Source organism: Aricia agestis, chromosome 7, assembly GCF_905147365.1.
Source record: "Aricia agestis chromosome 7, ilAriAges1.1, whole genome shotgun sequence".
NCBI lineage: Eukaryota > Metazoa > Arthropoda > Insecta > Lepidoptera > Lycaenidae > Aricia > Aricia agestis.
Window position 1 is genome coordinate 10003583 of NC_056412.1, and position 16193 is coordinate 10019775.

Below are 16193 nucleotides of genomic sequence, written 5' to 3' on the forward strand. Positions count from 1 at the left end.
AATCATTTTATAGGTATACAGTCCTCCATCGTCGCTAATGTTCGGCGAGGAGGAGGGGGGGAGAGGCAGGAGGGAGTCCACCTCCCCCTCGCCCTCCGCCTCCAGCAGCGAACACTCCGACCTGTCGGACGACGAGGCCGGCCGGACCGACAAGCCCGACGCGCCCGACACACACCCCCCGCCGCTCAAGAAAAGCGTAAGTATCAATTCGTAGCCCCAACTACATCGTTCAATTTATTAGCAGCATTGGGTTGGAGACGGCACTATCTAATACGAAGGAATACAGGGGCGTAGCTACCGCCGTATATGCCGTATCAATAATTATACGGGGCCCCCGGGCCACAAAGGCCCCCAACGTGCGTTAGGGAAAATTAATAGAAACTTTTTTTCCTAAGGGGACATAACATATTTTATATGGGGCCCCGCTGAGGAAAGCTACGCTTCTGAAGGAATCACATTAGATCCTAAAGTGACGTCGGGGCTATAATTATCTGCTTTCGGAAAAAAGTACTGTGTCCCCGGATAGCATATTATGTCCGAATAGTTTTTATCCCAGAAAATTCGTAGTGAAATTCATAGAAATAATTGAACCGTCACAAAAGTTAATGCATAGACAAATGGTGGAATATATTATACATAATTTGGCCGAGATATGTCAAGTTAATGTTAGTCGTGATTTTCCGTCTGAGTTTTTCATAACTTGACCAAATTACGTAGGACCGTTATCCAGCAACAATCCATTTGCTATACATCAAGTTGCAACATAATATTTTTATTTTCTTTACGCACGCTTGACTCCGTGAGTAAGTTGGCGAGAGCTTACGAGAATTGTGATCGGGCGAGGCGAATAGAAGTTGAAAGGAAGATGCAAGACCGTCAAAATATAAAACAATAGTCAAATAGAGTTACATCTCGTATGTTGCTATAGGTGGTATTGCACACATAATTTAACATTATTATCTTTTTTATCAGGACACGGACAGCGGCAGCATCGGTCGAGAGTCGGACTCGAACTCGACGACGACGCCCGCGACAGTCGCCAGCCGCCGGCCCCTCGCCCCCGCCGCTCCCACGCCGCAGTCTCCGCACGCGCAGAGGACCAGGGTAACATACTATCCATACTATCCGAGGAGTTGATTCTGGACCCTTTTCCTGTCATGAGTATACGAATCGGAATGCTGCGTCCTACTCTAACAAACGTGAAATGGCGTTGTTAAAGCAGGACGCAGCATTCCGATTCGATCCTTTAACGGTTTCGTTGTAGGCCTCCTGGTCCGAGCGCGTGTTGACCGCATGACAGAAAAAACATTATATTATGAAATTATAGGAAGCGGGCAACCTGAACGCGGTCTAGAACCGCGCCCGGGCAAAGAACCGTATGCCAGAAAAGTGCCCTAACGTACTATAAACAGAACTTGATTCGTATAGGCAGATTGTAGACCTATGTCACACCCAGCCCACAGATCACGACTAAAATTGAATTGACATAACCCTACCAATTCTTAGCTAGTATATCTACGAATAATAAAAACTAAGGAAAAGTAACTCCGTCCAAAAACATGCTCCACAATACTTGTCAAATAAAGTGTACCTTAGGTACACATTTCAATACATTTTCAATATTTAGGTGACCTTGAGCGGTACTAGGCTGACGTTACATGACAGATCAAAAGGAACCAAATTTAAAACTGTAATAGTATGGGAGTTACGATTCCTTAGTTTTTATTATTCGTAGTAGTATATCTTTTAATCATCTAAACTCTAAACTATATGATCAGTATCAACATGACTCCCAGAGCACTGGAGTATCGAGGCAGGCATCACAGACTTCGCTACTGGAGCAGTTCGCGGCGCAGGCGAAGGAACTGGTACGGGAGACGACACGACAAAGCAGCCAGGAGGGACTCCTAGCTCACATGGACAAAGTAAGTTTATATCATTTTTTCCGGCGACTCTCAAAGAAATTAAGCCTTATAATTATTATCATTCATCAATCAAGAAGATGAGATATGTATAAATCTTATACGCTGATGGAAATATAAATTACATTAATTAATTGGGCATTAAAAGGCATAGCAGTAAAAATGGAAACTAAAAATTTATGAAAAGAAAAATTTTTACATACTTAATTTTTCTTCATATTGTCTCAACTCTCAGCCTATATATAAGGCTAGGCAAAGCATATTAAAGTTTACGACTGTTATATTAATCAAAACAATATTTTGAATAGAAAGGAAAAGCTCCCGACGAGGACAGTATATTTGCTCCTTTAGATAAGGTATATTTTGAGTGCCAACTAACTCTTATTTGCAGCTAGATAGATAATATCATGTTACATTTTGCAACACGTAATAATCACTTTACTCGCTACACTTAATTAGTCACTCCACCAAAAGGTAGTGCGAAGTTTGCAATTGCTGTTTTGTAACGTAATACGCGTTAACTATTCATTTACATAATGCGTTAACTTTTTATTTACATATTTTATAGTTTAGTAGCTGCTTCATGAAGAACACCGAGTGTTTTCAATCACCGAAGTTGTGTGATTTGAAAATATATAAGTGACAACATTTTTGTATGCAATGGCGATTTAATACACTAAAGTACGCTTAGTTATTATATAAGTAAACTATTAATTATTATAGTATTAAGAAACTTTACAATCATAGTAATATTATTATTTTATCCACCGCAACGATACGCACTAGTGTTGGTTGATAGCAAAATTTTGCACAGTAGTTAGAAACGAATTAAAATGAGATAAAACATTACAAGTTATAGGTATCATTATATCCACAAATTATATGTTACTGTTATTGAGTGTTAGGGTCTCTTTCACCACTTCCTGATAAGGCTATCCACCAATTAACTTGACAGATCAAGTATGGAGAATCTGTCAAAAAAGTTGTGAATAGCCTATTAGGCACTTTATCAGAAAGTGGTGAAACAGGCCCTTAATATTTGACTTTATCACAAATACTCGATAACTGGTTTCAATAATACTCATAGTAGGGGAGGGGAAGGTGCTAATTTTGTAGTCACTCGAGCGTCATGGAGACCTAGTAGGTTTTTTACATTAGGTAAAAGTGATATAAAAATAATAAGAGCGTTTTTTATTTTAGCGGTGGGTTCAGAAACTGCAGCCATTTTAAAGTTTTGAAAAAGAAAATATATCCAGAAAATTGCTTATTTACGTTAATTATATATATATATATATATATATATATATATATATATATATATATATATATATATATATATATATATATATATATATATATATATAGGACTAGAGTCTGAGTTTAGTGCAAAATAAAATATCTGCGAAGCTTAGTTAGGAAAATATGAAGCTTTATTTATTTTATTTTAAAATGTACCTACAGGCTTACCTAACCTTTGAATCGTCAGTGCTTTATATGGAAGCTTCTTTGGGATATACTAAGCATCCCCTATCTTAATCTGACAGATCCGATGACATTTCAATATTTAACAAAAAATGTTTTTAACCCACCACGTGAGAAATCTGATCTCAAAAGCATGATAACTAGACATATGTCGGAAGCCTATACAGTATACAAGCTTAATTTGACACGCTCGAGCTTATCCCGAAATACCCTCTTCCTCTCCCCAACTATCACGTTAAAATATTTTTAAAGCAGTAAATTTCATATCTATACAGAAACCACTTTAACTCGATAAAATGTTGACCAGATAACACTCCACGCTAAGAAAGCTGCAGAGGAAGCGTCTAAGAGTATGCAGGAGGCTTCCAAATCAGCTTTAGAAGCGAGCAAAACCGCCACAGCCGTCAGCAAAAACACCTTCGAAGACCTCACTTACGTGGGGAAATCCACGTTGGGAGATCTAACGAAGAGCGCCAAAGAAGCTGCCGCCAAGAAAGGATTATTAAAGGTAATATTTATATTGCTTTACTATTACAGCTTAAACAATAATGAACCCAACAGTGATTAATTCATGGTACGGTTGGTACGTTAGTTGGTATTTATTTTTTAGTATAGTATTTTGCATATTAATATTGCAAACTTAAAAGTGTTTCTATGCGTCTGTTAGATCTTGATGCTTAAATAGCTAAACAAATTAAGATGTCATTGTTAATGAAAATAAAATACTATAAGACCCGGTACGGGACACAGTTTGGACACAGTACTTGGATTTTATCGCGGAAAATGTAGAGTTCCCGTGAATTGCACAAACTGTGCAACGATCTGAGGGTAAAAAATAGTTCATAATATTAAGAAAGAAAGAATAAAAAAAATATTTTCAATACACACAAGACACAATTATTATATTAACAAAACAAGAGCAGACAAACTAATATAAGTAGTTATTTAACAAATTTTTCCCAGATGTAAGCAAAAAAAGGTCCAGTTCGGCTTAGGCCATGTATGTTGAACACATGACACCGGTTTTCAACTGAACCGCTAAGTGAAACATGGATGTCATCATGGGCGTCCCCAGGATTTTAGCTAGGGGGGCACCATACCTGTTTCGAGAAGATTGTCGGTCTGGTATATTGAAACAAAAAATCATGAAAATTGATTTTTATTAATCTGACAGAAAAGATAGTTTGTTTCCAACACTTCATTTTAATTCCCTGCTCCCACCATGGATGTCATTTACCTAACTAAACATAGTATCAGTTTATCCAGGATACTACATATTTAAAACACGTGGCGGTGATTAATTCACTTGACACGAAAAATATACAAAAAAAAATATATATAATTAATACGGATAATATAATTTGAAATCAGTCAATTTTTGAGATAAGTAAATATAAACTGTAAACAATTACACAAAAAATGAACTATGAAATAAAACTATTTAGTATAATATGACGGATGCGGGCAAGTTCTAGAAAAGAGTCAAAAACGGAAAACACTTATGAACGAAAATAATCATAGGAAAGATGGCCTTTCAACAATATTGTTGTATTTTCGCTGTTCCTTAATAGTTTGAAAGTGCCTAAAGTTTTGGGAGTATGGGAGGAGGGATGTTGTTCCAAATATTGTTGTTATTAGATGTTATAGGTACATCAATAACAAACCCAAAGTTATTACTTTGGGTTTGTTATTGTTGTATAACATCAATAATAATATTAATTATGAACATTGTGTTCACTTTCACTAGGTTTGCGAGCGCGTAGGGGAGCTACGAACGTAGTACTACGCCGTAGACAGTGACTACGGCGTAGCTTACGTAGCTGGTATAATAATAATAATAGCTCCCACACCGATTTCGGTGACAGTGGCCGGTTTCATTGAAACCAGGCCAAGGAGGAAAGGAGTAATTTTATAGTGCCCAAGTGTGTGCGCAGTACACAAGAGCACTCTCTATTCCTTTACTCTCATAACCCAGTGGGGAAGACCGACACGACTCGCGAGAGATCAGGCGCAGGACCGACTTTTTACATGCCCATCCGACGCATGGATCATCTTACTTGTCAGACAATCAGGTGATCAGCCTGCACTGTCCTAACCAAAGTTGGAAATAACATGTTTCCAACGCGGGAATCGAACCCACGACCTCCGAGTCAAGAGCCGCGCTCTGTACCACTAGACCACGTAGGCGCTGGTATAATATTATAATATTATATTATTAGGCTGCCTTCACATTAAGTCGCGAGTAGTGCGGCTCGTTTTAGTGTAGAAGTCGTGCGGCTGCCGCACTACTCGCGACTTAATGTGAAGGCAGCCTTATGAACAGTACACGACAAGAAATAGTCCCTGCGCGGAAACGCATTTTAGGTGTGATTTCATAGACGCTTGCCTGTCATGCGGGCAGCACGAGTGCGCCAAGGAGCCTGCTTTCATCTGCGTGCGGGCATAACAAGAAACGCGCCCTTACACAACCAATTTAAAATCACTTTTTGAGTCAATAAATTGGATTTTGAGTAATCATTACTCAAAACTATTTTACAGTAACACAAAAATTCTTATGGTTTTTGTGTATACAGGGTGACAGCCAAGAAATCCCGTCTGGGGCGTCCAGCCGGCGCGACTCGACGGCACTGCAGACCACAAACATGCTGGCGACGACGCACCGCGACTTCTTCTCCAACATCAGCTCCGACCTCAACGGCCTCGCCGCCTCCACCTCTAGCATGTTCAGCGACTTCTTCGGCTCTAAAGGTGCATAGATACTTTTTTGCTCACATCAAATTACAATCATGTTACGAGTTCACTGTGAAAGTAGCAGCTCTGAGAGACGAAATTTTTTTTTCACTTTTGTATGGGCAAGGGCCCGAGCGTCACGAGTTTCCCCATACAAAAGTGAAAAAAATTTTTGGTCTTTCAGCGCTGCTACTTTCACAGTGAACTCTCTACAAGGAACACATACACACCCTAAAGTATTATCACTTATTTTTGTTACACCCTGTATATATATAATTAATATATATAAAAAAAATTAATATTCCTAAACAGGCAAGCAAGTGAAGGAGCCCGCATCTACTGCGGGTGGGGCGCCAATGTCGGCGACGTTCGGGCCGTTCTCGCAGGGCGCGCGCGGGCTCGTGCAGCGCTCGCCGCTCATCCGCCACGCCGCGCCCGCCCCGCCCCCCGCCCCGCCCACATCGCGCTCCGCCAACTCCGAGAACCAGGCCTTCCTCAACGATGTCAGTATTAAAGCTGTTTAATACTACATCTAAACACTGTTGAGATACCTACCTGAGGTCCAATTTCACCAACGTCTATTAGTGTTGACGGCTTGTTAAAATGTCATGTATCTTCTCTTTCATTCATAAAAAGAACGAAAGAGGTAATGTGATACTAATTCGAGCGTTAACTTTAACAATCGTTGATAAAATTGGGGTATTGACTAACTGGATTTACAAATAACATTGTTTAGATTTAAAATTGTACCTACCTAAGCTTGCTAAAATTGAAATAAAAAATATGCCTGAGTGCAAAACATATGTTTCGGGTGCTAGGAAACATTTTAAAATAATACCTACAGTACTACAGAACCAAAATATTTCGCTTCTTAGGTATATACATAATAAAGGGAATGTCCAGGATGTATAGGTAACAGGCAGCACTAGTAAAAATAGAATAAAAATTGACGACACCAGTTTTTAGCACCTTTGTTGCGAAATAATAATTTGTATAATAATATCTACGAATAATAGAAACTATTATTTACAGCTGTTTTCCGTGCATATCAAGTGGCATCTTGATATGAGGGAGTCAGACTATTAATATATAGTAACATACCATCAATTATGTATTGGAATGTCATCCTAATGTGTTTCCATCTTTTAGCTTGTTCACCACGTGCTGGAAGGCGAGGGTGTGGGGTGGCTGAAGCTGAACCGGCTGAAGAAGCTGATGGAGGACGAGTCCTACCGCAACATGGTGCTCAGCAAACTCAACCGCAACTTCAACCGCAAGTCCACGCCCTGCGATAAGGTCGACGATGTGGTCAGTATACGCGTTTATTTAATGTTTAAAAAATAAAACTTGAGAGGTGTCAAGTGACATTCAGATGGAACGAAGTTATTTCTTATGTACTTACAAAAAACTTGTATACACTCAAAAAAACCTAAAAAAAAGAGAGACAGAGAGCGAAATACGCGCTAGCGCACGGCTCACGACTATAGCATTTTTGCTCTAGTTGTAATATACCGACATACCGACATTTTGGGTCGTGTCGTTACAACTTTTTCTGTCTAGCTCCATTTCGCAACACGCGATAAGGAACTTCGTTCCAATATATACAACCACATAATATATAACCTACTTTTTGGAATTAAGATTTGATGACACGATAGGGTCAACATACAGGATGTTAGAGTTTAGGGTTTAGGGTCTAGAACCAAAAGTCATTGTTACTTGCCTTCAAAAATATTGTTATCTCGTTTCCGGAGGCAATAGCTATATCGAACGCGTTTGAAAGAGTTGAAAAGTTGTTTAAAAGTGTTGATATTGTTTGTCTAATTTTTACCTTGTCCCAAATCAATGAAAATTAAGGTATTTAGAATTATACACGCGCAGCTAGTGTAGCTGTTTATTCCAGATTGATCATGCGACGCCATACGCACACACTCGCGTAGGTACGCATGTAACATAACTAATTTACGAGAAGTTGATTCCTAGGCAGATGGAAGACCTTCGTAGTTTAGTCGGGTTATGTCAAACCCAGCCGACAGATCACGACTTAAACATTGTATTGACATGATCCGGCCAAATGATGCAGATCCGTCAACTGCCTAGGAATCAATTTCCTCGGTGGTACATTACAACAATCACCATGGAAGTTATCTTTCCGTCAGTTCATAAGCAAGGCGGTGTGGAAGGGCACGCTAAAGGTGCTGCAGGCGGTGGTCCACGGTCTGGAGCACACGTACGCCAACTTCGGTCTGGGCGGCATGGCGTCAGTGTTCCAGCTGACGGAGATGGCGCATACGCACTACTGGAGCAAGGAGCTGGCGCTGGCCGGCATGGCGACCGCCACGCGCGACTTCGATAGCCCGTCTACGCCGTCGTCGCGCAAGAGCTCGCACACCGGTATGCTAGCTAACCTGCCAGATGTTGTTTTGCCATATCGTCGTTGTTTAAGTCAAAAATAGCAACTTTTCAGGAGAGAGAGAAAACAGTTGCACAATTTTGTATTACATTAACGAAAAATATCAACAAAAAGTGTTGTAATACATTTTTCGAATGTACCTAATTAATTGCTACTTATTTCATTAATTGGCATTTTTGAAGTGAAAACTTCTTTAGCGGCGTTGAGCACTTTTGTGGGATGGGTAAAAACCACAGTATAGCAATATGACATATCCCTACAGTAGTGAAACGAATGTACTTGCGCAGAGCAACGGAGTGGTACCCGCGGGGAGGCGGGCGGCGCGGGCCCGCGTACACAAACTCGCGGAGTTTGTGTACCTGCGCCCACAGGGGTGACGTTGGCGCGTTGTCTACGAATTTTGTGTTGTAAAACGATAACTTATCTTATAAACATTGGGATATTATAATAAATGTTCAGTGTACGGATGTAAAAATATGTAAAAATAAAAAAATAAACATTTTTACACACAACACAACTGTTTATCGAGACTGCTTGCTATAAAAAAGTTTTATATTATAAAGGAAATCTGATTGGAATGTTTTTTACATGCATCTTTGAAATTTGCCGGTTATTCTATATGGTCAGTTTATTTTGGTCGGTCAAGGGCCAATCTTGGTATTTTTGCGTACAAGGACCGAGTAGTCTTGGTACATGGTACGTGGAACCAAAACCTGGTATGTGTACCAAGAAATTGGTACGTCCGACATCCCTGGTTTTGAAGTGCTTCTCTTACACCTGACATGTGATTAATTATTGGATATTTTATGTATTCGAAATTTCGAATGCGTCTTCATTATTAATCCTTCGATCGTGATTCATGGATCCTTGGAAATCTATTGTTATTCTATTGTGTCTCGCTCACCGGTGAGCTTATGGGGCTTGATGGGTTAATTAAATTTTTAAATAGAGAACTAAAATCATCTAAAAACAAAGTTTCACGTAAATATCGGAAAGTACGATATAATATGTAAATATAACACGCTGATTAAACAGATTAAATGATAACATTTGCATTACATTATTTATTTTTATTTTATTTCCCGTTTCGTGGCAACCCTGGCATATCTGCTCGGTACCTGTCATCGGTGGCGGCATCGTGCGACATCAAAGGCGTTTCGTTACTGTAGGGACCATAGACTTAATATATTTATAGGTTTATGGTAGGGACTAATATTGCTATACTGTGGTAAAAACTGTGAAACTCGCGTCAGATTCTCGTGCTGATGCGTTGGTGAGTAGTGTTGTAACATCAAAAACGATTAATCGAACAATCGATTGTTTTTTTTCGATTGTCGATATTTTTTATTCGATTGTAAGATATTTTTTATTCGATTGTAAGGGTTACGATTAATAAAAAAATCGATTTTTTTTAATCGATTTTCATAAAAATGGGTTAAAAATTTAATCGTTTGTAAGGGTTTCGATTAATTAAAAAAATCGATTTTTAAAAAATCGAGTTTCATAAAAAATGGTTTAAAAAAAATAATGCACAACGTTAATAATCAAGTTTTCACTTCTGCCGGCACTCCCAAAGTGCAACCCGTCTTTTTTTAAACAGTTATATTATTATTCGTGCACTATGCTTTTATACAGGGTGTAACAAAAACAAGTGATAATACTTTAGGGTGTGTACGTGTTCCCTGTAGAGATTTCACTGTGAAAGTAGCAGCGCTGAAAGACCAAAATTTTTTTTCACTTTTGTATGGGCAAGGGCCCGAGCGTCACGAGTTTCCCCATACAAAAGTGAAAAAATTTTTTGGTCTTTCAGCGCTGCTACTTTGACAGAGAACTCTCTACAGGGAACACATACACACCCTAAATTATGATCACTTGTTTTTGTTACACCCTGTATATTATGATCAAAAATAATTTGTATTCTGCACAGATATACCGATATTAAATTACCCGGAAATGGACTCGTCGGAGGCGCAGAGCACAACAGAGATGTTCAAAGACATGTTGAACCAGAAGAGGAACCAGCTGTTCAGCAAATTGGCCTCATTCGACTCCGACGTAAGTCACTATTGTCCTATGAACGTAGAAACTTTTTTCACTTTGTGTGTGTGTGTGTGTTTTTGGCATTGAGCTTTTAGCCAAGTTATTATTGCGACGACGAAATTAGACAACAAAGTGTATGATATTTTATTATTGATATCGATAGATGTTAATAATTTGTAAGACTTATTACTTATAGAAATAGAAAACAGTTTTTAAAATAGTCTCATACTTTGGGCCGCCCAATTTTTTGGACTGTGTGACTCTTCTGTAGGCAAATTATTATTAGTAGTAGGTTCAATGTACTTAAAGCTCTGCAGGACTTTTAATGATTATGATTTGTCAAAAATATTTGTTTTTAAACATCGTTGTTGTAATTTGCGATAATAACTTGGCTAAAAATGTCTTGTTTGTGTCTATATACCCTTATGTTTTCTGTCTTTAATATCTGTACCAAGTTACTATTGAAATGATGCGAGTTTCATGTACGTAGATTATAAATACGCTTACGTAGTTATAATTTACGTACTTACATGAAACACATTCAGCGACTCATTTTTATATTATAGATATAATATAAAAATGAGTCGCTGAATGTGTTGCTAAGCGCAATACTCGAGAACGGCTGAACGGATTGGGCTAATTTTAGTCTTAAAATATTCGTAGAAGTCCAGGGAAGGTTTTTAAGTGACACGAAGTTCACCGGCACAGCTAGTACTACATAATATTAGGTATAATAATAAATACCTAATATAAGCGATTTCTTTTGCTATGCGTTTTAAAACTTTGTTAGATAAATGGTGATTTGGTTTTTAATCGAGAATGCATGGTAGCAAACATAATTAAAAATGATGTATTTCGCATAACCGTATAAAACTAATATTTTTTTAGTAGGTCATGTGTTGTAGAAAAGCTCTAAGGTTGTTAATAATTATTATTTGAAAGAAGTTTTTACTTCTCTCTCTCGTCTTGAGACTCGATTCTTGGACCTCGATTGTCGCTTCGATGGCAGGGTGTTTTACTTTCACAAACTCATTCACAATTCACGCGCGACTAAGATGTTATATTATAGTCGAATCGACTTCTAGGTATGAGAATCGAGCCTATGTATTTATTTTCACGCGGTCTGGTATTTGGAATTGGAATCATGGGAATTGGTCCTTCGATGCCTCAAATATCCAAACGATATATTATATGCGCGTCGAGCAAGAATTTAGTCGATATTAAAATCTTGCCGCGCTGCTGGACCGGGTGAAAAGGGGGCTAACGGCCGCACTTAGAGAGATTTAATGATCAATTAACTTTAATTAAATGAAGCGTTCGACAGCGATGGAGATTAGAGTTTAAGGCTGGCCACAGACGGACCCCATCTTGCAACTGACTGCAAAATGCGGTCGCCGCACGGCGATCTGCAGTTTTTGTACTAAATTCATATCCGCAATAGGTATACGGACCGCTCGAGCATTTCTAGAGCGGTCGTTGCAAATTTCAACGTGACCGCTTTAGAGCCATCACAAACAGGACGACTTGTCGACGCATCTAGTCGCCGCGTCAGACGCGGCGTTGTCGTTTGCATCTAGCGTCTTGTCGTCGCGTCTAGTCATCGAGCTGTCACTGACGCGTGTCGCCTAGTGTGCGCCTACACTAACAAAGACGTGCACTTTCCTAGCGCTCACAGCGAGACTGACCATTCGCTGTCGTGCGACTGTCGCATGTCGTCGTATGTGCGCGTGCACAACGCTACCAGACGCCGCGACTAGAGGCGAGCGCGTGCGGCTCCCCTAGTTTGTCAAGTGTGCAGAGCTTCGAACAAAATATATGAAAATTGTCGGCCGTAGCCTGTCGTCGCGTCGAGTCGCCGAGCTGTCGCTGACGCGTGTCGCCTCGTGTGCGCCTACACTTAGAGCAGTCGGCCCCGACTGCAACTTGCGGTCCGTCTATGGCCTGCAGCCTAAGTCATATAATCTTCATTGAATTAAAGTTAAGTAGTCATTAAATGTATGTTGTCAGGCGGCCCAGTCGGACTGCTCGGTGGACGACAGCGGGTCCATCACCACCAACCGCGCCCACCTCGACCACCGCGCCTCCTTTAAATCCAACCTCTCTGATACCGATGTCGTCTTACTCAATGTAAGTCCCCGCATGACTTCCATTAGACGATTCCTTCGAGTCAAATTAGTCTAACTGTCGCACTCAAGAGAACATTAATTACATAACGTTAATTGAAAGAAGATTTTTGACATAAGCCCCATACATTATTCGTCAAACTCTTCATTTAATTACAGTTAAATAATTAATATATTTTATCTATGAGTACGGTAGTTAAAGTCCATACGGTGAATAGACACATAACTTCATATAAAATGTAGCTAATAGCTATAGAATTCTGTGCCCAGTTTCGTCATTATGATAATAGAATGTAGATTGTAGATGCATAAAACAAGTTAGGCCCAAAATTGAATCTTCTAAGTTAAAGTTGTCGGAGGCTGTTTTGACAAATATATTTTACAGCGTTACGAATTTACAGCCGATTTTTGAAGACTTTTGACAGGAGTTCATCTATTCAATATAGATGTCTTAAAATACAAGCAGGACACTGCTTAGTTTGAGACTCCAGTCTCCCCACAAATACTGAACTAAATATTTGATTGTTATGATATAAATGTAATATTATTATTGGGTGAGAGAATAAATAAATAAATTATTAATTATTAATAGAATTGATGATTGATGTTGACAGAATTGTTGACTTTAGGCAATCAAACATGCTATTGAAAAGATAAACTCATCTCGAAAAACCTCATAAACTGAGTAATAATCAAATATCTATTAATATTATGTACTCTTAGTAATTAACGATAATAAACGAGCTTTTGCCCGCGGCTTCGCTCGCGTTAAGAAGTATTATTATATACAAACTTTCATCCAATACTTTAATCCCTTGGGGGTGGAATTGATCAAAATCCTTTCTTAGCGGATGCCTACGTCATATCATCTACCTGCATGCCAAATTTCAGCCCGATCGGTCCTGTGGTTTAGGCTGTGCATTGATAGATCACCATGTCAGTCAGTCACCTTTGAGTTATATATATATATATATATATATATATATATATATATATATATATATATGTAGAAGTTTGCCTTCTTAAAATAACTAAGTACTTGTATAAGTACTTAGTTAGTTAGTTATTGTATAATAATGTATAATATTTCTGAGAATCATCGAACATTGAAGATTAATCGGATTCACTGCTATCATAAGATTGTCACATGGTACATACCTATTATATCATGACGTATTAAAGTATAATTCTACTTGAAATTACTTTGGTACCTTGTAAAAAAGTGACCTCATAATTTCCGGATAACCTGTATTTTCGTAGAAAGCTTTTTAGCGTTAAAAATATTAATTATATTAAGACGTTTATGAGTAATTAAATAAGATAAGTTTCATAACATTAGTAAAAGAATTACCATTAGTTATTGTAGTAAATGTACGAAATTCAATCATTGCTACCTTTTAGTGAAACCCTATTTATATAATACAGTAGTTACTCGAATCGCACCTGTTACTCGATTTATAGCTATTTTCAGTCATTCTAGCTTCGTCCTCATTTTTTAAGATCAGTCACTGCCGCACTCACAGTCAGTGACGAATATTAATTATTATTTAATTGTAATTAAATGAAGACTTTGACATATTAAGCCCCATACATTATCTGTCAAACTCTTCATTAAATTGAAGTTTAATCGTCATTAAATGTCTATAAGTGCGGCCGTTAGACGTTTGTCTTCTAATTAGGTACTACTTTCTGCAGCAGTTTATTATTTAATTGTCAACTTCTTAGAATGCATCAATGTATTACCTATGTATAAATAAAACAAACTTAAGATTGAGGTCTTATAGTGTTCGGTTCTGTAAACTTTAATTATTCCTGACGCATTCTAAGGTTTTTACAACCCGCACCGCGAACTTCGCGGCTTTACGGCCATCCCCTTAATTATCATGTACACACATAATATTTTTGGTGTCACAATTTTGATATTTTAACTTTTTTAAAGAATTTTACGCCTCTAGTACACAGACGCAGTTCGCCGCGAAATCGCGGCGAAATAAATGCGAAAACATTTACTGTCTCATCTGCTACACGACAATGCATTATATTGCATCTCGCTCTTTCCTATTTTGCATTTGTTTCGCTGCGATTTCGCAGCGAACTGCGTCTGTGGACTAGGGCGTTATAAGTTGTAATGTCATTTGTTATACTTTTAAAATTGGCTTTTAAAAGTGACATAATAATAAAGGAGCTAATTAAACAGTATTATCTTAACAAACTGTTCTCCTGGTACAGCCGGGTCGCGGCGCAGGTGGCTTGGGCGGCGCGGGCGGTAAGGTGCGCGCGGGCAGCGTGTTCTCCAGCAAGTCGTCACTGAGCTCCCGCCCCCCGCCCACCACCTCGCCCCTCACCTCCCCCGACACGGCACGGACTTATCTCTACCAAGGCCTCATAGGTAAGCATACTGCTTTTTTGTCTTTTTTTAGTTTTTGTTTAAAAGACATGTAGAAATAAAACTATTTAGCTTGAAATACAACACAGTTTTATTATTTAGAAATATTAATTATAACAATCGTGCAACTTAACATGGCTGAACTTTTGACGGAACACACCACCAAAGAACGGGGAAAACATTTTAAATTTTTTAAATAAAGTTAATTAAAGACTAAAGAGTATGTCTACATTCTTCAAACAAGACATGCCGTCAACTCCATGACCTATCGTATCCATCATAATGAAATTAATTCATCAACTTCCAGCAATAAATTGTGCAAGCCAATGCTACACTAGTCTGCACTGTCGACATATTATTGGGTCTCAGAACATGCTTAAAGTGCGGTCGCTGGATGGGGAGATTCGGCCCCGATTCCATAGTTTGTCTCTTTCACTCGCAAACGGAAAAGTCAAGTAACCGGCGAACGAACTTTAGTAAAATCCATTTAAAAGCAACGGATTTGATTACAGGCAAGGAGAGATCGAACTTGTGGGATCAGATGCAATTCTGGGAGGACGCGTTTTTGGACGCTGTGAGCCAGGAGCGAGATATGATCGGTATGGATCAAGGAGCTAACGAGATGATGGAGCGGTACAAGTGCCTCAGCGAGACGGAAAAAAAGCGTTTAGAACACGAGGAGGATAGACTCCTGTCTACCGCGCTCTATAACTTGACTGCGGCGATGGTTCTATTCGGGGTGGAGCCGGATATCATTCGCAACAAAGTGAGACGGCTGCTAGCAAAAAGTCACATCGGTCTCATATACAGTCAAGAGGTGAACCACCTCCTGGACGTCGTGCATAACCTGGTAAGTGGCGTATTTCAGTTGCTTCTCTATAAAGGATTGCGCTAGTTTTAATGCTCTCGCTCACCTCCTGGTAAATCGAGTAATTTAGTGTTGAAATATTTTAGAAGTTTTATACTTAGCCGCTATGTCACTATATACAATAACTATCGAGAAAATATTACTCTTTTACCTGGTAGCGCTATGGAGATCATTAGTAACTTTCGAGTGAAGGATGTTTTAAAGGAAGTATGAACTTTGACTGAATATT

The 16193-nt window shown here is 38.9% G+C and overlaps 1 protein-coding gene across 15 annotated transcripts in view; it reads left to right on the forward strand.

Annotated features, from left to right (window-relative positions):
- LOC121728618 (MAP kinase-activating death domain protein) overlaps positions 1-16193 on the forward strand; it is a 70023-nt gene that overhangs the window by 29894 nt on the left and 23936 nt on the right. For 10 of the 15 annotated variants that reach the window (XM_042116796.1, XM_042116798.1, XM_042116802.1 and 7 more), the window contains 13 exons: positions 14-196; positions 973-1104; positions 1779-1925; positions 2231-2278; positions 3712-3912; positions 5978-6152; positions 6447-6637; positions 7284-7442; positions 8294-8528; positions 10475-10602; positions 12595-12714; positions 14940-15099; positions 15609-15946. In XM_042116796.1, the coding sequence (XP_041972730.1) occupies positions 14-196; positions 973-1104; positions 1779-1925; positions 2231-2278; positions 3712-3912; positions 5978-6152; positions 6447-6637; positions 7284-7442; positions 8294-8528; positions 10475-10602; positions 12595-12714; positions 14940-15099; positions 15609-15946 (2217 nt within the window). The remainder of the gene's footprint in view (positions 1-13; positions 197-972; positions 1105-1778; positions 1926-2230; positions 2279-3711; positions 3913-5977; positions 6153-6446; positions 6638-7283; positions 7443-8293; positions 8529-10474; positions 10603-12594; positions 12715-14939; positions 15100-15608; positions 15947-16193) is intronic. The other 5 variants (XM_042116804.1, XM_042116812.1, XM_042116811.1 and 2 more) reach the window with 3 other exon arrangements.